Source organism: Acartia tonsa, chromosome 4, assembly GCF_053477335.1.
Source record: "Acartia tonsa isolate MP-2025a chromosome 4, ASM5347733v1, whole genome shotgun sequence".
In the NCBI taxonomy this organism is placed as follows: domain Eukaryota; kingdom Metazoa; phylum Arthropoda; class Copepoda; order Calanoida; family Acartiidae; genus Acartia; species Acartia tonsa.
Genome location: NC_137263.1, coordinates 11,667,593 through 11,692,153, shown reverse-complemented (window position 1 = coordinate 11,692,153; position 24,561 = coordinate 11,667,593). Strand labels below are relative to the sequence as shown.

At 30.8% G+C, this 24,561-nt stretch overlaps 1 protein-coding gene across 1 annotated transcript in view; it reads left to right on the top strand.

The window, feature by feature from the left end:
- Window positions 1-16,537: 16,537 nt before the first annotated feature.
- LOC145316082 (protein Wnt-4-like) overlaps window positions 16,538-24,561 on the top strand; it is a 52,314-nt gene continuing 44,290 nt past the window's right edge. The window contains exon 1 of the mRNA XM_080156376.1: window positions 16,538-16,955. Within this exon, the coding sequence (XP_080012502.1) occupies window positions 16,891-16,955 (65 nt within the window). The 5' untranslated portion in view covers window positions 16,538-16,890. The remainder of the gene's footprint in view (window positions 16,956-24,561) is intronic.

Here is a 24,561-nt window from a genome sequence, read left to right as displayed (position 1 = left end):
TATATTTGGTACTGGATAGCCCCGCAAGGACTTGGCATAGGGACTTCGAGTGGAAGCAGCCATTGAAATTTATTTTATACAGAAACTTAATCTTTTTATAGCAAAAAAACATAAATAAATTTAAATCTATTAATTGTAAATAATATAGTTCAGTAAACTATAGTCTTTAAAAAACTACAGTCAATAAGTTTTCTGGCTTCCTAGTGCCTAATGATATCAAATGGTCATATATGCCGTATATTTATAGGACAATATTTACCAGAAGAATCAGACAGGCCTCTGTTCATTATTGTCTTTGAGAATCTAATTTTGGTTAACGTACTCGGACGGACGGACCTAGTTATAGAGAAGCTTCTAATAATGGTTGGGTTTGTAAATTCTTTAATTTGTGACTTGTATTTTATGCGTAGGACTAATCGTGTTGGTAATTACTAAATCTATCTACCTTTCTTTGTCATATCTCTTCCTTACCTTTTCCAATATATCTCTTTTCATCAAATTCACCTCTTTTTTCTCTCTTTCTCTTTCGCTTTTTTCTCTTTCTCCCCTCTCTCTTTATTTTTCTCTCATTCATTTTCTTGGTTATTGATAGAGGTCAAAACTGTAGTGAAAAGAAAACTTTTTTAACTGATACACATTCCGTATACTATATAAAAAACCCTATTTTGGTTGCATTTATGACAAATATTTTTCTGAATTCCAATATAGAAGAATATTTTGATTAGAACACCTGACAATTTTGGTAAAACTTAAATTGCCAATCTTCCATTTGTAACCTTTCTCCTGATCGGAGGGGTTTCGAACCTCGTCCACGCCCCAATCTGCAAGTGCAAAAATAGCAATAATGAATTCAACATAAATGGCAGCTCAAAATTTGCATATTGAAGGCGAGCCAAATATTTTTGAATGATTTAACAGATGTTGAATTTTAGATTACTTGGCTCTCTCTCTCTCTCTCTCTCTCTCTCTCTCTCTCTCTCTCTCTCTCTCTTTTTCTCTTTCTCTTTCTCTCTCTCTTTCTCTCTATCTCTTTCTTCTGCTCTATCTTTTTCTCTCTTTAAATACAAGACCTTTTCTTTAACCTTCAATACATTTTAAAAAGAATTTGGAGTTTAGTGTAATGCGACTTGGGTCAAGTGTATTCAACACCGCGTCATATTAAAGCCAATAGATAGAATGCCTCGAAACAGAAACAATAATATGCATAGTTAAGACTTAAAAACAAATTTCTTCGATGCAAAATTGTTACTGGCAATAAAATCAAAAACTATTTACTTTAGTATTAGTATTTTCGTCGGTCAAATCAAACTGTTATTGTCTATTTAATCTTAATTTGTTGATCAGGTGTTTTTGGAAACTAATATGCCATTGTTATTCTAGTTTTTTTTTTCTAGCACAAAAATGATAGAATTATGATGTTTGAAATAGAAACATTGGTTGTTTAAAAATCCGACCAAGCTGACATTTTCTTTGTGTGGATAGAATTGGCGAAAGATTTTGCCAAATTTAGGATTTTTGCAAAAAATAAAATGCAGCGCAGATATACACTGCAGTCAAGGATTAATGGATAATTAATTGTTTATTTTTTATTTTTTTCCTATTGTTAAATCTTTTTAAATTGGCGGATTTTTATTTTCTCTAAAAATTCGATTTTATGGTAGTTATAGGTCTCTAATAGAAATGCTAAATGTTAATCATCTTGTTGCCTTTATACATTAGACATCATCACGAAGACTGTAAAAGTTTTAAATACTAGGCAACTGCAACAATTTTATTAAGTGATATTTTTTAATTGATTGATTATTCCAAAATTTCTGTAAATTTTTGAACAACAATAGAATATTGCTTTGTAAAGCATAATGCTATGAATATAATTACCCTTTTTAGATTTAAATAATCAAATTCATTTCAATAAATATTCAAAACTTTTCTTTTCTTTTATTCAATGATTGAATATTGTTTTCTAAACTTTTTTCTTCATTAAATTAGATAATATTAGAATCACCAAGGACGAAACTCAGCGAATCAGACATACGAACATTAACAAACATAAAATCTTTAAAATCTTAAAAAGGTATAAAGTCAGTTTTAAGTTTAAATAAAAGATTTAAGCTTTCATAATTATAGTGTGATACAAATAAAATGTTCCTAAACTTTGTTGGAGCCATCATTTCATGAATAAGATAATACATTAGTTCAACTATTCAACTAAAAAAAATAATATTTAGCCCGTTAAAAGGTCTTCCTTCTATATTCTAACATATAGTTCAGCGTTTGCAATATTTGTTGTGTTTTATACTTCCTTTGTAAGGCAGCCATGCAAGAAATTATGCATCTAAAAAAGTTAACACAAACATCCTTTTATTCGAAACAAAAGATCGGCGGACGCAGCAATTTTGTTTGTTATATTTCGGCGAAGCTAACAGCTGACAATCCTTAAATGGCAATCAGTCTTAGATTATTCATAGATTTTGACACAATCATAGCTGTTAAAAAAATAACATCCATCGAATAAAGAAATTCTTCGATGACAACCAGCCGCTAGAAAGTGGTTTAGCTAGTAGCATTTTTTAATCCTAGGCCGTTATAAAAATTGACGAGTGCCGAGCCCTGATTATTTGTGAAAATAAGCATTGACAGAGATATGGGACGCAGAACAAAATCAAGAATTCTTTAGTTTACATACAATTAAAAATTTATACTAAAAATCTTTTAATTCTCTATAAATCATAAAAAACTGTAATGATGATGTACGTGCAAAAAGCGTTGATTTTAAAAAGTAAGATTTTTTAGCTTTTTATACTTAAAGAAAACACTAAACTTAAGTTTAAATAATGATAAATTTAATTATGTTTTTTTAAGCTTATTTTCTAAATTTCTTTGGGTATAAAAATATATGTATATCCCAACAATATGTAATTATCTATTATATAATGTACATGGGCGTTGGAAGATTATTATGAAATATAAATATACTAGCGGCTTCGCCCCTAGCCTCTAGGGGCTTTGCCCCAAGAAGTTTGATCAACCTAATTTTTCGTATTTTAGATTTAAAAAGAAAAAGTAAAAATTTTTTTTTTTTTTGGGGGGGGTATTTTTCATTTTTTGGGGGGGTTGGGGGTGTCCCACCCCCCAAGAAAATAGCTTAAAACCATCACAGGACCAGTAGGTATATTCCCTGAAGAGTAGAGCCCAATCGGTTCAGTGGTTACTCAGATCTTAAGCTTCAGACGGACAGACAGACGGACAGACGGACAGACGGACAGACAGACGGACAGACATCGTTCTACTTTGTATTATAGATATAATATTTACCTACATTTAATTATAAACCATTCTCGTTACATGCAAGTATATATGTAAAAGATTTGTACTTTAGTAAATTTTAAAACTTGTAAAACTTTAAATAAAATTAAAAATAAACAGCAATCTATTGTATATATAAAATTATTAATTGAAAAGTTTAGACACTCTTTGTTTGGACCAACCAATCAATATTTAACTAGCAAGATTACCCAATGTTTTTAAGCCAACTAACTTGAAAACGTGTATATTAAACTTTGTATACCAGTGTGATTTACAGCAGTAGGTTAGTGTAATATATTTACCGGATTTTTTAAAAATTGCAGAAAGTACATAAAACACACATTACACATATCTGCTTGATTAGCGCCTACCGCAGGATAAAATATTTATACGTACATCTTTATGTTCAATATACTTTACATGGCAAAAAAACTATAGATGAATAGTCATGTGGTTTTATCTGGCTAGCAAGAAACATTGAAATCAAAACTGTTGATAGACTTGCAAAAAAATATTCATTATCAGAAATATTTTTTTTTATATTGAACATTTGTCAATTCTTTTCTATATTACTACTTTTTACTTGTTACTAAAGTTTGGGGTTAAAAACACCAATTAGTCCACGTAATGTTTTTAAATTTTGGTTTTGTTGGCATTCTATAGTTTCTCCTTAACATATACATATACATACATACTCAGGGGCGTCCAAGCTTTTTTTTTGGGGGGGGGTAAAAAATTTTAGGGGGGGGGTAATTCGTGTTTGGGGGGGGTAAAATGGCGCGCGAAGCGCGCCGAAATTTTTTTTTACCCCCCCCAAAATTTTTACCCCGGGGGTAAAATTTGATTGGGGGGGGGTAAATACCCCCCCTAAAGTCTGTTGGGGGGGGGTAAATACTCCCCCCAAATCTGTTGGGGGGGGGTAATTACCCCCCCCAAACTAATTTACCCCGGGGGTAAAATTTTTGGGGGGGGTAATTTAATTATGTAAAAAAAGCACCTACCTAATCTATTAAGTTAATAAGTACTATCTTATAACATAAAGTAGTAAGTAAGGTTTATTTGACTATAGCTTCAGATTTCATTACTTTTAATACTGAGTTCTCCTTTTTAGGAAAGCTTCACATAGATCCCATGATGGTTCCACACTATTAAAGGTCAATCCTTTGAGTGGTTTTAGGCTATTTTTCTCCTCCCTTTTTACCCTTTAGAAAACACGAGTTCTTAGATGCTAAGGGCGCCACTACTATTCAAATATATAGTAGTATCTCATTCTTTAGAACATAAAAATACAATAATTAACTCACTAACCAATGAACCAATATGATTTTACTTTAAAGTGAAGCGTCTTATAGGTCCTGGTAAGTTTTATAACTAGTTTTGAGACACCCTGACATCCTCCCAAAAGAAATCGCCTATAGAAATTCTTTTTCATTATTTAATGAAATATTTAATTTAGTTAGGTATCTATTTTATGGAATCTTCAGTGCTTTACAATTACATCATAGATCCCCGGGATGGTTTTAGCCCTTATAAAGGCCCAAGCAAATAAAACATGATCAAACTATTAAATTTTTTGTTATCATGGTTAAGAACTGTTTTAACTGGTTGGACAGTAAATTTTTTTTTTAAGAACATTCAATTTGGGGGGGGTAAATACCCCCCCCCAAATTTTTTTTTTAAAGAACATTTATTTTGGGGGGGGTAATTACCCCCCCCAAAATGGTTTGGGGGGGTAAATACCCCCCCCCCCCCCCAAAATCGTTGGGGGTGCCTACGGCACCCCCAAGGTAGGGGTAATTTTTTTTTGGGGGGGGTATTGTTCACAAAATTTTGGGGGTGCCAAATGGCCCATTAACCCCCCCCCCCCCCTTGGACGCCTATGTACATACTTATAAGCTCTAGAATTAGTTAAACATGAAAATTTTATACAAAATCCCTGTTTTGCTTTTATGGCAACCTTATTCCCCCCCCCCCCCAAAAAAAAAAGCCCCTGGGTTTCGCTAGCTAAAACATCTTAAAAGATAATCATGATTTGGTTGTACAAAGTAACAGTGACCAAACCATTCCACTAATGATTTTAATCAACGTCAAGTTCAATCATAATTAAGGAGATCATATATTAATATTTCGTCCATTGTCTTATCCCTTAACATCCCTGAGCCTTGTAAGGTTAGCTTGTAAGGGGTACCATGAGTACAGACACAGTTAAGGATACTTGGGGCTAGGTCAGATCTCCCAATAAGACAATAATTGGGGGGAAGGGGTTATACTACTCAAATATTGGATTCTACCAAATTTACTACACATCTTAAGATTATTGGATAAAAAAGCGAGAGAACAGAAAAGAAAAAGGAGAAAAAGAGAGAGTAGAAAGGGGGAGAAAGGGTCAAGTCAAGTCTTAAAACAACTTTTTTTATGGCGTTATTATTCTTGTAAAATGTGTCGGGTCGGAATTTTATTTCTCATATAGAATCACAAAAAGGTTTAGAGAAGGATTAGAATATTTTCTCAAGAGACATGCCCTCAATGGTGTCCAATCAAGCCTGTCATATAAAGTACAATAGCATATGTTGATATTTCAAGTCAATAAATTGTATAAGATTGGGTCTGATTAATATATGTGTGAAAATAGATTTATTATTCTAGATGGTAAAATATAAACATTAATCCATCCAATAAGGAATTTCCACCAGGATGAAGATTTTTGCTGATACATAGTTAGTCAACCTTTACCTAAATGACGAAATTTTAAAAAAATAAATTCAACTATACTAATTAAAAATGCAGTCCTGTTTTTTCCACACTGTGTTACTGTTGGTCCAATTAGGTGATTAATCATCTAGACTTTTTATATGTATTGGGTAAAATATGGGAGATTGTGAGTTATTTTACTATTAACATTTAGTTTCTGATAGCTTTTATGAATTATATTCATTTGCTAATTTGTATCTATTTTCTGTTGTAGATTTATATGAACACTGGGAATATAAACTAGCAACAAAATACATGTATGTTTTAGAAACATCAGTAAATAAAAAAATAAAAATTTACAACTTTTTGCGGTACAAAATGGCTTTTTATATCAGAATTTTGGAAGCTGTCGCATTTTAAAGTCATTAACTTGATATTTCCTGTCGCATTTCAAATATTATTGAATATTTTTGTTTGTTGTCTCATTTCCACTCCCTTTTGATTTATATTTGCTGTAGAGTTTCCACATCCATTTAAGAGGGGAGGGATTAGAACCCTGTCAATTAAAATATATTTCAACTTCACTAGAAATATTCATACAAAAAAACTTAAATATTTGGAAATCTATTTTTATTCAGAAGAAATTCTTATTGGATTTAAATTTGCTAGTTTTTATTTAGGTTTATTATGAAAACACTTTGCTAAACATGTAATATAAAACGAATATAAATTTTGAAGTAGTTTAAATTTTGATAATCCCACTAGACTAAAAGGTTAATTCTTAGTTCTAGTATTTTTACATAAGCTTAGCCTACAAAATTTTTAAAAAATATCCATATAGTTCATTTCATGTACATATTTTTTTATTTTGTGATATCATTGCTGGGATATGTGAAAAACTTTTTATATTACAACTTATTGTAATGTAATGTATAATATTAATCTTGCATTATAATTAAATACTTTCTGTGTTTGTCCTGACCGTTTTTGTCCTTGTTAATTTTACTGTGTTGGTAGTTTTCTGAAAAGTATATATGAGTCTCATCTCAGGGACGAGGGAAAGATTGGACTGTAAAATATACTGGTCATAAAAGTTTTAGAACACGTTCACTCATTCGTTAGCTTTATAACTTTATTTACTCCTGATAGGGTAGAGCAAAACTAGCAGTATACAAATTCTTTTCATTAATAATTCTAACCTCTAAAGGGGGTATATTTGTTTATGATAATTAAGGGTGTACAAAAATTTACACATTTACTATTGTCTTATTCCTTAATATCCCTGGTGTCATCTATAAAGGATTTGTTACAGTCGTGATTTTCTATAAGTCTTGCTCAGGATTTACAAATTTCCAGCTTCTAAACATTTTTTTTACAAAAAATACTCTTTTTTATTTTAGTGGTCTTAACATTTTTTCTTTTAAATAAGTAAAATATTGAATCCTAAAAGGCTAGGGTGAAGTCAATATAATCAGTATAAACATTGTAACCGGCTTTTCCTATATTTGTGAATAACACATTTCCTTATATTTTGCCTTACTGTAATAAGCATAAAAAAACAAATTTTTGAAACAAAATGGTATTATCCTCTAAGGATTTTTTTTTCAATTTTAAAACTAACTATAACCCTGGCCGCCGTGCTCAGCCTCTTCACCTGCCTAGCCGCAGAGCTCGGCCCCTAGCTTGCCTAAACGCGGGCGATCGGCCCCTAGCCTATTACTTAACCCTATTTTATTGCAAAAAAAATTCTAAGAGGATAACGCCAATTTTTATTTCTTTTGTACGTTACTGAATAGTTCCGCCACTAACAAGGATGAATAATGGCATAGTTCCTAACCAGATGTACATAATGGGGGAAATACCACCCCCCTTCCCAATCCTTTCTTTGTTACATCCAATGTCCCCTCCCGAATTGCGAGGACCCCTTTTTCTCCAATACTTTATACATCAATCATAGAAATGTGTTACAAATTAATTTGTTTCGGAAAGAATTTGTATAAAAAGTTGGATAAGAACAGAATTACATAGATTATATCCAGGGATTCAGGGATATGCCAATGAACGATAAATAGTAATTCAATAGAAATGTCGCATGTGTAATTTCTGTAAATTTGGTACCTGGAATATTTTAGGAAGTGAGGTCTTTATAAAATTATACCGGCATTGTCCCCTCCCTTCCCTGAATTATGATTATAAGACTAGTATAATACAAAAACAAACAATAAATCGACAATTCTACATTCACATAAACAAAAGTATCTTGAAAAACAATAATAGGTAGTTAAAAAAACTTATAATTCCGTTGGAACTATGCCGAAAATAATCTTAAACATAAAACATTTTACCAAGAGCTTTCTTATCTGGATGATTTCCTCATTAGAAATCGTTCTATAAATCATTAACAGGTTAAAATTAGAGGTTGTATGGGTACAAAATCAACATCACCTTCTTATGCCTTCTCAAATGACATGCCTAACTTTACGATTATATATCTGTCCGACATGCTGTAGTATTAAAACACAACAAAATTGCATAAAACTTTGGCATTATAATAAGAATATTGGGTTCTTTCACCAAAACTTTTTTCTTGACTATAAATTTTTGAAAACACACATTTCTAGCACCTGCAGACTTAATTGAGATCTAATCTTACAGAGCCCAATCTGTACTGGGGCACTTCCCCTGCGGGGCTCTTCTAACCTTACCTAACTCTAAGTTACCTACAATAAACACTAAAACGAATTTTTTTTCTTAAACGTTCATTTGTGGTCCAAATGCGATATAAGAGAAATCACCGAGTATTTTGGTAGTAGTAGACAAATATTTATATTAAAATACCAGAATAGAAAACAAGAGTTCTAGGCCTTAAACAGGAATATTGCACCTTTGAAGAAAATATTTTACCTTTGATATTCTGATAATAATATGAATAATGTAGGACATATCTTTATACCTTTTTTAGGGAAGCTTCAAACAGGTCCTATGCAGATTTTACTTATTTTGGAAGAGGTTAGTACATCCCTTCCAAGAGAAATTGCCCCAAGGAAAATATCACCTTGAACAAAAAGTTCTCTTTTCTTGTAAAAATTCCATATCCCTCTCTGTTCAAAGAATTTTTTCTTATTCATAAAATACATTTTTCATTGTTTCAACAGATAATCCACTATTGAGAAATAGAAGCATTAATTCCTTTTTCATTATTTTTAAAATTGATAATAGTTTTTAACAAAAGACCTACACAGGTCTTTTGAATGACATATTACATATCCTAATCAGATGAAAATACCTTAAATTGGTGCCATTAATTCAAATATCCAAGTATTATTCTTAGTATTATCTTTTATAAGTTTCCGAAATAATCTAATAAAAAGAAAATTTATGATATAACTGATTTCAAAAATAAGTAATAAACGAAAAGGTTACATTATTTTTCTATCTTTTATACCACAAATTTATTTGTAATTCAGTAGCTGTCTTATCTACTTGCCTATCAAAAACTTGTAAAATATAATAAATGCTTATTATAAAGATTCCTCCCTTATTTTCTTGCACACTAATATTAACTTTCAGAAATATAAACAACCAAATAATAATTTTAACATCTTTCTCTAAACTTCATATTTGATATTTCAAATTTTAGGCAAAATTTTCAGGGTTTTCGCCGCTAGAATCTTGTTATATTAACTCAAAATAAATTCATAAGCCAAAATTACACATGAAACCAAAACATTCATATAAAAGCCTATCCTTTTAAAATCTGATTGTTATTTTGATTTTCTAATGTCATAAGCATATGTAGCTTAGAGTAATATAGGCTAAAATTAAATCTTTAAAAATCTAATGTAAATATAGTTAAGCCTCTAAAATGTTTAATGAAGGAATATTTTCATACTGTTTCAATATCAAAAACTAATTCAGCAGTTGTATAACCTTGCACACAAAAAGCCAGTGTTGAAGATTGAAACCCACACTCACATGAAAGTGGTTATTAGCTAGGCTCGACAGCCGTTACAAGCTTACTTTAAGTCGCATGGAAATCGACATTTTATAATTTTAACAATTACTTCAATATCTTAAACTGTTTCTCACATTTTTTATGAGAACTCAAATGGGTTTTAGTGCTTAGCTTAGACGCGGCTGCCGAGCCCTGATTATTGGAATGAGTAAGTACTAGTCTTACATGAGAGAAAATTATAGAGCTGCATCTTACACAAACCTTTACAAGGGCGTAGAGAGTACAGTAAAAAAAGGGGTTAGTGATTTATGATGCTTTTGGTAGGTTGAAACCCAAATCTTATAATAATAAAGCTCAAATTAGTGTAATACTAAATCAACCAATTATGTAAAGATATATTGGACCTCTACCAATAAAACGAGGAGAGAGAGATACTAAAAGAATGAGATAATAGGTTAACCATAGAGAAAAATATAGTAGGTATAGAGTGAAAGAGTGAGATGGTTTTTTGTCTTTATCTTAGGTTTTCGATAACCACTGAACCGATTTAGTCCTCCAATTTAGGGAAGCTTCATATTGGTCCTGTGATTGTTTTAGACTATTTTATTTTAAGATAAAAGTCTCGGGATCGTTTCAGGCCAATTTATATCTTTCCCTTCAAACAAAAGAGTCCCTAGATATTAGATTATGAAGGAATAGAACTAGAAAGATAAAAAGTTAAAAGGTGAAGTGGTAAAGAATTTGATGAGAAGTACAGACACCAGACCTGGTAGACTGACATGCATTCTTCTCATCCCAGCTAAATTTGTTTACATCAACATTCTTTCTATTTTTTATCTATTCACATTTAACATTTTTAAAAGCGAAGCTTTTCTATAATTAGGGTCTGTCCGTCCGTCCGTCCGTAACGGATAGCTTTTTTCGTTAATTTAGGCATGTTAGAATTGTCCTATCGATCTCAAACTTTGCATGGTGATTACTGTAGAAGTTATGTACGAGTTAGAAAGCGTAGCAACTCTTTAATCATTACCAGAATGTCCGTACGTCCATTTTAAACATGTTGATTTTTTTTACATTTTTAACAACAAATTTGTATGTGACCTAATTATCCGATTGGTCTGATTTTTGGTATACTGATTCCTGGAACAACAAAGTACAATATTATAAGCGAAGCAACTCTATAATCAAGTCCTAAAAATGTAAGTATGTCCATAAACATTATCTTGTATCAAGCAATTTTTCAACAAATTTACTTACAATTTTGCTTTGACTCTTATACATTTACATTCTGATTATTCAGTTCTGACTTTATACAAGTGTTAATGTCTATTTGTCCTACCGTTTCAGAGCTTCGCTTTTATGGATGTTGACATCCTTGTTGTATAGCAAACCATCCATTCAATTCAAAGATATGTTATGACAGCAGGACTGTTTGTGATGTTTCAAAAAATCCTGAAGAATATTACTTGAAATCAAGGAGAAGAACAATGGCAATAGAATTGACCTACAACCCTTTCTTCCCCTTATTATATACACCCACCACATACATTATATTACAGTTATGAATTCGATGAGATTATTGATATAATGACCATTGTCATTTCCCTAACAGTATCATCGCATGACACTCAATAAGCTAAATACTTGGCTTCTATTAATACAATTATTTTGATTAAAAATCCAAAAATCAGCTCTTTTGCTTTTTAAAACATTGTTATAACTAAATCAATGCTAAAATATTTATGGCTTATGCTAAAATATTTATGGCTTATGCTAAAATATTTATGTAATCTTTGGAAAATATTATTTAGAATTATGTTGCAAGACCCTAAGTGAACGCCCATCTTTTGCTTTAATAATTTTGATTGATGGAAACATTTTTTTTTGCAGGCAACTTCTCAAATTCTTTTGTTTAAAGAAAATATTTTGTGCGATATCAAATGTTGTTGTTGTTGTATTCACACTGTGGTAAAAATCAATAAAAGTCAAAGGTGATATAAGTGCCAAAAGTAATGCATATTCAGATAAAAGTATATTGTATGTCATCTAAATTTTGAGTGTCTCTATTTGTGAAAAAAAATACAAAATAGTTATATCTTGCATCGTATTATAAACAGCTTTCCGCGGATATAAAATGTTTAATTATAAGATTAAAATTAGTTTTTTGTAGCCTCGAGATGCCGAAGCATTAATCTACACACAAAAATCCAACCACAAATGCGTTGCTTTTAGTTCAGTGTTTATCTTACTTTCAACTTATTTTACTTGCTAGCATATTGCATGTTGTTGTACCTTTGTTAGTCAACAAGTGAGCAGACACTAAGCATTACATTCAAATTTCTCCATTCATTTCAAAATTATATTCAACCTTATTTTACACCAAAAAATAAGATTTTTTTTATACTTTGGACCATTTAGGAAAATGTGGGTTAAAAAATTAAGCTTTTTTTTAGCAGTTTCAACTAATTATACATAATGCATTTATTAGATTTAACATGATATGCTCTATTACAAGGCATTATCAGTCCAACAATTACGAAGCTTTGAAAAGGGGTATGTTTAATATTAAAGTAAATACGTCTACCTATATTTTTTTAGAAAACATTAGGCATAATTTTAGCCAATTCTATTCCTCTTCAATCGTTAGGGTATTGACAAGAAATGAAGAACCTAATAATTATTAGATCATTACAAACCAACGTACCAATATGTATAAAAGTTTTGATACCAAAAATCAAACTGCTAAAGATATAAAGTAAAGATACTTTTTTGATATAGGCCGAAAATAGAAGAGGGGGGCTAAAGATAAAAATCTTTGAACGTATTTGATACCCTGAGCCATTTTGTGAAAATTTGATTCTGTCAGTCCTCATTACAAACCATGAAATTGATCCAACACAGTTGCTCTACATTATAACAATATTTCTAAAATAGCAAAACAAATATTTTACAAAAATAAGATTTCAATACCTAAATATTTAATTTATTGGAACTTTGTGTTGATAAAATAACTTGAGCTTAATTAAGAAGCAAAGCCCTTTGTGGGAACTTACATAATCTAACCTACTCTAGCGTGAACAAGCAAGAAAAATAAAGTTTAAAATCATTATATTAAAAACTTTTTATCCTACGTAAGCCGTTAAAAATGGTTCCTACTGCGGCTGTGTCAGGTGCGTGACAAAAGTAGTTAGAGTAGGGGGGAATGCCTCGGTCCATAAACAGGGGGACCTCATTGCCATACACAGATAGGACTTCTCAGACAAAAAGGTCGTGCAATCAAATGTGTTGGATGTCTGTTGGATGTTACTTAACATAATATCCCTAGGTGTTAGAGTATAGCATCCCATTAGAGCAGATTCTCTAGTAGTTTTGCGGCTGTTTAGCTCTGGAGTTACAGTATTCATATTAACAGAAATCATTAATACTTGGTTGCTTTGTAAGCACACTATTCTAGCTCAAAGTCCGGTCAAGTTTTAAAATAAATGAAAATTTTAATGTTTTATAAATTTATGTATATTTTTGTACACATCTCATTGCCTGGCAGTCTGTAATGCTTCATAAGAATTACTCAGCTATTAAATGTATTAATTAAGAGCTTCAGAAAAAAATATTCATGACCTCTGACCAAAGAAACTTCGAATTAAAACAAATTATAGAATAGAAATTAGAAGGAAAGCATTTGGTTTTATTGCTAAATCTAATTATAAGCCCAACCGCCCGATAATAACTTACTCATTTAACTTTTGAAATTCGTACATCTTTTTTTTGAGCAATCTAACAAAAATGTTTAAATGCAAAGCAGTATTTTTGTACCATTTCCTATTGCGACGTGACTTGATATTATTTTTTTGTTTGATTTAAAATTGAAGGGTTATCCGTTGCCTGCATAAATCCTGAAACATACAGGATTAAAAATATGTAAATGATTAAGAAACAGGATGTTGAAATATGCAAATTATTTTTGCATACATCACATGAAAATAATATTTTGTGAAGATGATTAAAGTCCCTCAACAGATTATGACGCCATACGATAAAATAACTAATGAGAGGCCAGCATAAATTTTACCATTGGTCAATTAAAGTGTATACTGGCCTCTCATTGGCTATTCTATCGTATGACGTCAAATTCTGTTGAGGTACTTTAATCATCTTCATATTTTGTTTCTGATATAAATACTCTGAATTATGCACAGGTTTTTTCTCTCATGTAGAAACTTGATAGCTACAATTTGCTTTTCATCTTAATCTTTTATTCTAACAAAGTCATGACGACATGTTTATAATATATTTTACAAAATGTAAGTTTATCAAGAAAGACATATGCATACAGACGGACAAAGTGAATTATAAAGAGATAATCTAAAGAGATTTTAAGAGCGAGAGAGAGAGAGAGAGAGAGAGAGAAAGAGAGAGAGAGAGAGAGAGAGAGAGAGAGAGAGAGAGAAAGAGAGAAAGAAAATGGGAGAAAGAGAAATTTAGATGAAAACTATGATAAGTTGAAATATTCGGTGAAGATGTGTATGTGTGTAATATTCAGATATTTCAAACAACACAAATTATAATTCCTCAAATGAAAAATATTAGGCCTAACTTAATTTCCATGAAGTTTAGAGTTAATCCTTTAGAAAGAGTATATAAAAATATTCTCTTCAAGATTAGGGCTGAAGCCATCACTTTGGTATAAAGAAAGCAAATCATGTGATTAGGTGATATGTAAATATTTTAACTACTCTGTTTGTTTTGCCCTTTAGATTTTAGATAAGATTACTTTTATCATGTTTATGTTTTATTTTCAATTTTTCACAAAATTCGGGAATAGTCCCTTTCGTAACATCGCACCTTTAGGGGTGATTCTTAGTATTCTTAAAATAACTTTTTATAGGTTTTTTTAGGTTAGGTTAGGTGATTGCCCCACAGGGTTAGATAATTGGCCCCGTAGGGTTGGAGCCCCCCGCAGGGACTAAAAAAAGGAGAAAAATACGAAGAATCACCCATTAAGGGTCGATGTTACGAAAGGGACTATACCCTAAAATTCTTAATAATTTGTTTCAAACAAATAATTAAATAATTTTACCCTGCCTAAATTAAATAACCTATCCACGTGTAAAGTCTTAAGGACCAACCCTAATTGTTGAAAAGATTTGCTTTTAATAAAATAATCTAGAAATAACCTAAAAATTTTATTTTATCATGGTCTTGTTTAGGCCATAAGTAGGAAGGTTTTTTGTCTGAAGCTAAAGATCTTGGAAAAAAATGTCTAAATATGATATATTTTTTAGGGAAGGGTTATAATTATCTTTGGGCTAGCTTTAGGCTATTTTCCTGATCTTCCGCCCTTCCCTAGAGGCTAGGGGCAAAGCAACTAGTGTAAAATAAAGTAATATATTTTAACTAAAGACTTTTAAATTATGCTTCTGAGAAACTCATAAAATTATAAAACTCCATAAAATTGTTCAACATAGCCGCAATATTTGAGATTGATGAACAAACATTTAAGGATTACTTTTATCTAGTATGTAAATCAAATCTTGATAGGTATCTAAAACTTTAATATGTATAATTTATACATATTATTGGGAGAATAGCTACTATATATGTAGGGTGTATCCGTCCGTCTATAGTTATGATATTATTGAAGTAAATATTAAAAGGTTGTATATTTGCTTATACTTTTTTTAGACACTGCATACTTCTAATTTATTGCTTACTTTTAAATTAAATTTTAAGAATATTATTCAGTCTGTCCGTTATTGACGTGTTCTGGGCTCTTATTCCCATAATTATGTAGGATATTTAAGTATAAGACATCCATAGCGGTCGTACTGCTTGTAATTCGCTTTATTAGCATTTACTCTATAAATTATTTTAAATCTTTAAATTTCATCCTTGTTTATTACTTGCTTGTTATTGCTGCGCTTTTCAAGAACATAATTGCCCTTGTTATATACATACATATACAGTGTTGTAAACAATTATAAGATTATATAATGATTATTGATAAAATTCATGTTCAATATTAATTTTACAATGCGGGTTTTTATGTGTATAGTTCTTAAAATAAAAATATTAAATCCATGGCGGTTTCACTCATATCACATATGGACCACAAATTAAATATTTAAAAACAGTATGAGTAAATTAGGTTAGGTTGAATCAAGTAAAAGTTGCAAAATACCCGAAAGAAAAGAATCCTGAATGAGCCCTTTCCAATTAATCTATAATACAAAGTAGAACGATGTCTCTCTGTCTGTCCGTCCTTCTGTCTGTCTGTCCATCCGTCCGTCCCTTAAGATCTCGGTAACCACTGAACCGATCGGATTCTACTCTTAAGGGAATATACCTACTGGTTCTGTGGTGGTTTTAGGCTATTTTCTTGGAGAGTGGGACACCCCCAACCTCCCCAAAAACAAAAATCCCCCCCCGCCTTTTTTTTTTGTTGTAGGCGATTTCCTTGGCCCTTTTACGTATTTCGTCCAATTTTTTTTATCACCTCTTGGGGCAAAGCCCCTAGAGGCTAGGGGCGAAGCCGCTAGTAATAAGTAAAGTATTATAAATAAATTAAAAATCAAATTTAATTAAAAGTTTGTAATCATTGTTTAGAATGGAGGAGGACGAGAAAAATGTGACACATACAGTCTTGTTATAACTGATATCAGAGATAATATACTCCCGTACTGTCCTTGTGTGATCATTTAAATATTCAGCACTCATACAATTCATCATAGTTCAACTCTTTCAAATAATCTGACAATATTGGAAACTGAAAATATTACCTTTCATACCTCCTCGGGGTTAAAGCTAGTGAATTTTATATGAGGCAAAGTTAAACCAACCCAAGGATTGGTTAAATATTGAAGTGCAGTGAGCCTGTGTGACAAGGACTGTTCTCCTGGAATTTTATATTTGTTATATTGAAAGGACTGTGTGCAGCACAAATGGTGATGTTTGTCGTTTTGATTGTCAATCTTTTTCTTGTGGATGTCACATTGGGGACATGGATGTAAGTAAATTTTTTATTCAATTTTCAAGTAGTTAGACGTTGTTTTTTTGTACCTTTTTTTGTTAATATCTTTCAAATGGAATAACCAATTTACAAATTGTTACACAAGTGCATATTTTGAAATTAAAACTTTTTAGTATCGCTGCTGCTTATTAAGTTAGTTAATCTGATTGCTTAACTTTATATAAATCTTGTTTTTTTGTTATTAAAATATATCTTTTTATGTGTACGGAGCCTGAACTGTAAAATGCATGAAAACTAAAAGTTAATCATCCTTGTTTGAATTATACCATTTTTACAAACTTGGTGTTTTAATTTGAGGTTTGATATAGGAAAAAAATCTAGTAATCTTTCTCTGTCGAATGTTATGAGTTTTTTAAAACATGCAAGTTATAGGAATATGTTTTTGTCTTCTTTATTTACTCATTTTTTCAAAAATAAAAGTACTTTATTGTAGGTTCCCTTTAAGTGAATTAAAAGAATGATATGCTTGCACCTTTTTTTTTTGCAAAAAAGTTTTATTTTTGCAATATTGCATCTGTTACTCACATTACACATTACAATTCCAGATTTTATTTCTACTAATATAAGTACTATGGGACTTATGGAATTTGCCAGGTTCAAGTGAAGAAGATTTTTTAACCAAAGGAAATGTTTTTTAGCCGGCGGTAAAATGTATTTGACAGACAAAACGACAGGCATACTTAAGGACTGACTCTGATCCTTTAATTGCTGCACTACTACAAATATCTGAAGTTTTTATAGTGCCTATACTGGCCTATTATTGGTCAATTAATATTTATACTGAACTGTCATTGTCAATTTAGTCTGTGCATTGGCCTATCATTGGTTATTTGTATTGTTTTACATAACTTTTCATAGTCACTATAAAGAGCTTCACAATATCTCTAGATTAAGTAATCTTATTATTTAAAAGATAAAGTTTTCCACATTTAGTTGTTAGTTTAGACATGCTAAAATCGTCTTATTTATTTGAAACTGTGCAAGATGATTCCTGTAACAGTTAAGTATATTATAGAAATATAAGCAACTTTACGAGCATTTCCAGAAAATCCTTATGTCTATTTTAGACAAATTTACTATGTGTATAGTATGACATAAACCTTAACATGATCTTGATCTAATTATTATATTATCTTTAATTTGCAAAGGACGATTTGACACTTACTTTTTGTTATGCTCTTTTTCTGTCTGATTTGTAAAGATTCACTTTCATGAATGTTGTCATTCTTGCTAGTTTAAAATAAAAAGAATTTAGCATTGAAATATGAAAAGTCTAAAATATTAAATTATTCACAAGAGAAGAAACGCTCTTCTTAATTTGTCTGGGATTTCAACATTTTAAATAAGGGGCGTGCAAAAGGATGGGTGGGGAGGGAGGGAGGGGTGGGTTGCTACTCATCCAAACTTTGACATTTTTTAGGGATTAAACTATTTTATAAAACATAGGTATGGAGGTGGGGTTGTAGAATAGTTATTTCTCGCATCGTATTATAAACGGCTTTCCGCGGATATAGAAAGTACAATTATGAGATTAAAACTAGTTTTTTTTTAGCCCCGAGGTGCCGAAGGCACGGGCTAAAAAAACTGGTTTTATTCTTATGATTGTACGTTTTTATATTCGTAGAAAGCTGGATATATTACGATGCTAGACATAGTTTTTTCGTATTGATGAGAACCGGTTCATATCCACCGGATTCGAATGAATACGAGAAAATATCATCCAACTATTTTACTGTCAACACTAACAGTGATTTGTTATTACATTTAAAAACAAAATTAGAGTTAGAGTTTTGAAGCGTTTTATTCACCCTTAATGCAAATCTCTGTGCACGCACGTGTTTTAATTAAATTAAAAGTGAAACACAAAATATTTTTTTCTCAAATGTTTTATCATCACAAGTCGCTTTCAAAATTATATATAAAAATAAATATTTAAATATACTTTACGCCAACTGTAACTTCTTTCTTCCTTGTTATTTGAATATTGAAAAAGTACAACTCTAGGGGTAAAAATACCACCCAAGATTTAAACTGTTTTAATGATAAAGTTAAAATTTATAAATATATACTTAAAATTAGGAAATTAATGGCAGAGAAATAAATATTTTTATCAATGATATCCTTATCAATTCTAATATCTTTATTGCTTTAAGCATTTATGTTACACAGGGAAGCTAAGAGATAAATCAACTACTATAATTTATTGGTTACCTGTTTTCTTTACTAGGGCGGGTCAGTTATCCCTTCCCCTATCATCCCTGAAAGAAACAAAATCTGATTTCAGAGCCTAATACCAATTGTGAATCTATTTGTTTATGAGTTTTAGAATTTCGTCATAGACACCAAGGAAATACATTTAAAATATTTGGTTATACAAATTATATTTTAAACTTTAACTTGTTTGCAGAAACACCCTGCAATCCCACCTTGTACGTGTAGGACATTACTATACCTATTATAAACGCCTTGGCTTTTTCATAAAATTTTTATTATCACTCATGTATGGATTGTAGTTACACTATCTCCTCCCAATTTTATTGGATATTATTCCGCCCATGCATACACTCCCTATTATTCGAGTTTTTTTTTGGCAAGGGGGGGGGGGTACGTCCGACAATTGAATGCGGTATATAGTATAAATAAATTCAAATACGAGCTAAAATCAAAATTCGTAAGTCACCCGATGATCTGACTATCATCCGCGCGGCTTACAAAGCTACACAAAAAATCTAACTTTGCGAAACCTAAGTAAGTCGTATTAGTCTAAGCCACCTTAAGCATGACCCACGAAAAGGAACCACCAGCCGCAGCCACCCCTAGTCTAGTTGCGGCTGTGTGTGGCTGCGGTTTAGGGTTTTGATGTTTTGAGTTTAAATTCTTTCATTCACATCACATTATAAAGAAAGAGTATATGTATATAAATTTGTTTCTCAAAAAATTAATTATATTTTTATATGATTTTGTGGAAAAAGTATTTATAAATAGTTTTGCTTTTGACAGATAAACAGATTCTTAATCTTTTCAAGAAATTTACAAACATTTTTAACTTTCATAAGTATATATTGTTAAACAAAAAGGTTAAGAAATAGATTTTTTTCTTGGAAATTTATTAAGTATAGTTTATGTAAATGTAGTCAGGGAAAAGACAGTAGATAATAAATTAATTATCTCTCAACACCAAGTCATTTCTTTGGTAGTTTTCAAATATAAGGAGAAGATTTTGGTATAGATTAATTTATTTGCAATGCTCCTATCCTTCCCTGAGATTTAGTAGAAATGTAAGTTTATAAAAATACCTTAAAATATCACAAAGAAGTAACATGGATGAAATTATCCATAGTCAATAGGAATTTTAGTCAAAGATCATAAGAAATTTGGGGTGTTATGGACCTTTAGAAAAAGGGAATGCATACTCTCTAACAAATTTCTGTGAACGCACCTAAATTAAAAGAAACTTACCGAATTCATTTGACTACAAATTAAAAAATGCTTACTTTCTATACGTGTTTGAGAGTAGACTTATGCATTAATTTCAAGAGAAATATTAAAAAGGAAGAGATAGGAATGATTTACAGCGAAAAAGAAAAGAAAACAATATCCCTCTTTTGTCATTGACCCTCTGAAAATAATATTTTTTTTCTGAACAAACAAAATTTTATTTTATAAGACCTTCCTGTAAAAACTGGAAATATATATTTTGTTGGCTTTGGTCGATATATGGCATTATATAAAGGAGTCATGGCTAGAATAAAAAAGAAACATCAACTTTCATGAACTTTTATAAAAAATTAGATGGTTGACCAAATAGCTTTTATATAGGCAAACAAAATATAAAAAAAGTAAATGTCAATTGAATGAAATACTAAAAATTTGATCTCTCCCCCGCTTGTGTTCCAATTATAAGTTGCTAACAGAAAAAGGTGAAAGAAGTAATGCTAACTTTTTCTATTACTAACAATTTGTCAAAGGTAAAATTTTTCCACCCCTATTTACTTTTTACTTTGGACGATAAACATTTCTTTTTACTTTTATTTGTATAGTATTGAAAAATAGCATAAATATCCTTTTTATTTCACTTATATCTGACAATTTCTGTAATTCAGGAACTTATGTTAGGAATAAGGATTTTTAATTGGCCCCTATATAAGATATGAATTTTATTTTTCTTCTTGTTCGTCTTAAGTTTATATATTCTATTACTCGGTCATAACAGAAAAGAGGTTAGCTTTTATCATATGAAGTTTTAATTAGAACTCCTTTTTGTAATCAGGTTTATTGGTGCCAATGTTTTTGTTATACACAAGACCTATTTTGTTCAAAGGTTGCGAAGTTTAGCATACACACGTTTTTTTTATTATGAAATCACATTAATGTCCTTTTAGCTTATTATACAATTTAATTCAGATACATTTTACCTATACCGAGTTTAATATTCTATAGAAAACTGGTGCAACCGACCAAATTTATGTTAATAAAATAACATTAAAGAGTAGCTATACCCCTCTAAAATCAGATATATTGGTATGTGCACTTAAGGTATTGATTACCTAGGGCTATCAATCAAAATTAAGCCTTTATCAGGGACCTTAAGGGATAAGACAATGGATGATAAATTTAGGTACGACCCTAATGATTATAAATACTTTCTGTAGATTAAAATTATTAGTTTTGAAGTTTAGACTTTGGTTACCTGTGTCTAATGTCGTCTCTCTTCTGAAATCAAATCTTCAAATGGTTTCTATTTTATTGATGGATTTTGCATGAAACTTCGACTTTTAAAATTAAAGTTAAATGGTAAATTAATTATTCTTCCTCTAAATCTATGCACACAATATTCAAGCAAATTGAAATACCAACAGTAAACCAGAAAAAAGTGGATGGGAGGGGGGGCCTTAGGTGGAGAGGTCCAGTTAAAAGTAAAAAGTATATTACCCATAAAAATCCAATAAAGATATGGAGTAGAACCAAAAATTGTTTTACAAGAACCAAACAAGTAACAACGATGTTAATATGCATATGTAGCGCAACATTAAAGATTTAACAATATTTAACTGTTATATCAACTCAAGATTTTGATTGCCAGTAAAACTATTCATTTTTTTAATCTTCACATTTTATTGGCCATTTTATGGCCAGATTTTTAAGTCTTTGATGGTTTTAGACAAATTTTTCCCCTTCATTACTCCTTCTAGAGAATCTTCATAGGTTCAAGGTAATTTTCATAGGTTCTAGGGAATCTTTAAAATATTTTTTACAGATTGACGTACGGTCAGACAGACAAATCCTAAGTATAGAGTAGCTGCGCTACTAAAACTGTGAGGATTTATTGTATAATTTATGTTTACTGTAGTGAGTCTCATCAAATAGAATGGTATTGTATATATTTACTTTTTACAGTAGCATGCCAACTCTACAAGTTACCATGTCTGTATGTCCTCCTCTCCTTCTGTAACAAAAAACATACGCAATGTTTTTGTCTTTTCTGTGTTGTTTTTATCCTAATTCTCTCTGTCTTTATTTTCTCTGAGGGACTGTCTGTCTGTCTGTCTCTCTCTGTGTCTCTCTTTCTCTCTCTCTTTCTCCCAAAATGTAAGCCCTTAGTTCATAGTTTTAAAAAGCTTCGCTACTATTGTATATATCTATTTTTATTATCTTTTACCTTAAACAAAACTAAGCCTTAGGTAAAGTATAATAAAATATAAATAAATAAATGATGGCATAGCTATATTATTTTTTATAGGAATTTAATAACTTTCAGTTTTGATTTTTTTAATATGTTTAATCGGGTATAGTCCCTTTCGTGGCAAGGCCTCTTAAGGGGCGTTTCGTCGTATTTTCACAGTAGCTTTTCCCCTATTTCTAACCCTTGCGGGGGAAACCTAACCTAACATAAAATAACCTAGAAAAGCTACTGTAAAAATACGACGAAACGCTCCTTAAGAGGCGTTGCCACGAAAGGGACTATACCCGTTTATTCTATAATAACTTCCTTCTTTGTTTTATATAACTTTTTTCTGATGGTAGCGCATTTAATATACAACTTGTATCTATTTCTGTTACATAATTTCTATTCTTTGATCATTATTAAGTCTATTCTTTGGCTGCCCTAATTTTTATGTAGCGAAGCTTCTAGCTAGTTCTAAAAATCCGGCTGTCTATTAGCTACGTTTAAGAGGATAAGTGAATTTTTCAGCTGATTTTTTGTGAAGATTCTTCTGACCGATAAGCTTATATTTTTGGACCTTGTATTTGTAGCGATGTTACTCCAAAACTGACATTTTCTTCTTTATTTTTTTTGTTCAACGCCCCTTTCATTTTGATTTGCTACTTTTTTTTAAGTAAGCCATGTTGACCTATTTCTTTATAAAGCTTTACTTATATACGACAAAACCGTCCTTGTTTTTCTATAAATGGTTTACTAGTTAGTTTTCATATAAAAAATTATCAGATGATAGTTAAAAGTAAAGATTAATGTAATCTGATGTTAAAGCTCCTGTTGCCCCGTCACTACACACCAGCTAGCCACCTTGTTTTTCCACTTTTTCTCTTTAATCTTGGTATTAGGTAAATGTTTTAAAACCTCAAGTTAATTTTGATTACCCTACTCCCGAATGCATGGATTTTAGAGGATTTTTCTATAAAATAAGAATGATTAAACTAATGATTATTTTTAAAAATCCAATATAAACACTATTCAAAATAAAAGAATTTAATTTTGCGTAATTATTTGTCCATTTGATTTGGCCATTTTAGAGAGTCTTCAAATACTAAATCACAGTCCCTAGTAATTTACAAAATACGTGTAGGTTCATTTTAATTTCCTCATATACAACCGTTTTTTTAGAGTTTGAACCAATCTTATTCCTGAACGACCATGGGTTTATTTAACGGAATAATTAATATCTACTCCTCCTAATTTTGATAAGCAGTGAATTCCAATCTTAAATCTGACACCTTAACTTCGTGCTGTAAGATGAAAAACTGCCTTGTCAAGTGTATTAAGTGATCAGTTTTTACAGAAGACTATACAATTCATTTAATTTAAAATAGGTACATTGAAAAGAATGGTAGCCTTCGTAACAATTAATTTATTTGCTTCAAATGAAAATTATTATTGAACTAAAAATCGTGGGGAAAAATTCGTATGAATATTTATTTTCGTTCTATATTTTACTTAAAAAGCTCAAATTAATTATGTCAAATTGAATATTTTTACAGATTTGTAAATTTATATTCAAGAAATTTATTGTCTTGGCCTTTTTCTTTAAATCCTGAAAGTTATCATTTATTTTGAAACTTTTTCAACAAACAAATTTTAATCTTTGATTTTCATTGTAACTTTCAACTTAATGCTAAAAACTTACGATTTGATCTTGAGCTGGACTTGGATGGAAAAACTTTTAATCCTCGGATTAGGAAAGGGGTTAAATCTGTTGAATGGTTGAAGAATTTTAACCAGAAATTGTTGAATATCTGACAGCATTAAGTCTCCTTATGGTCATCACAACCGAGACTTGTCAGCCATCTTTATTAGGCGGCTGGCTGGCTGCGGATATCTATAATACAAAGTAGCTTGATGTCT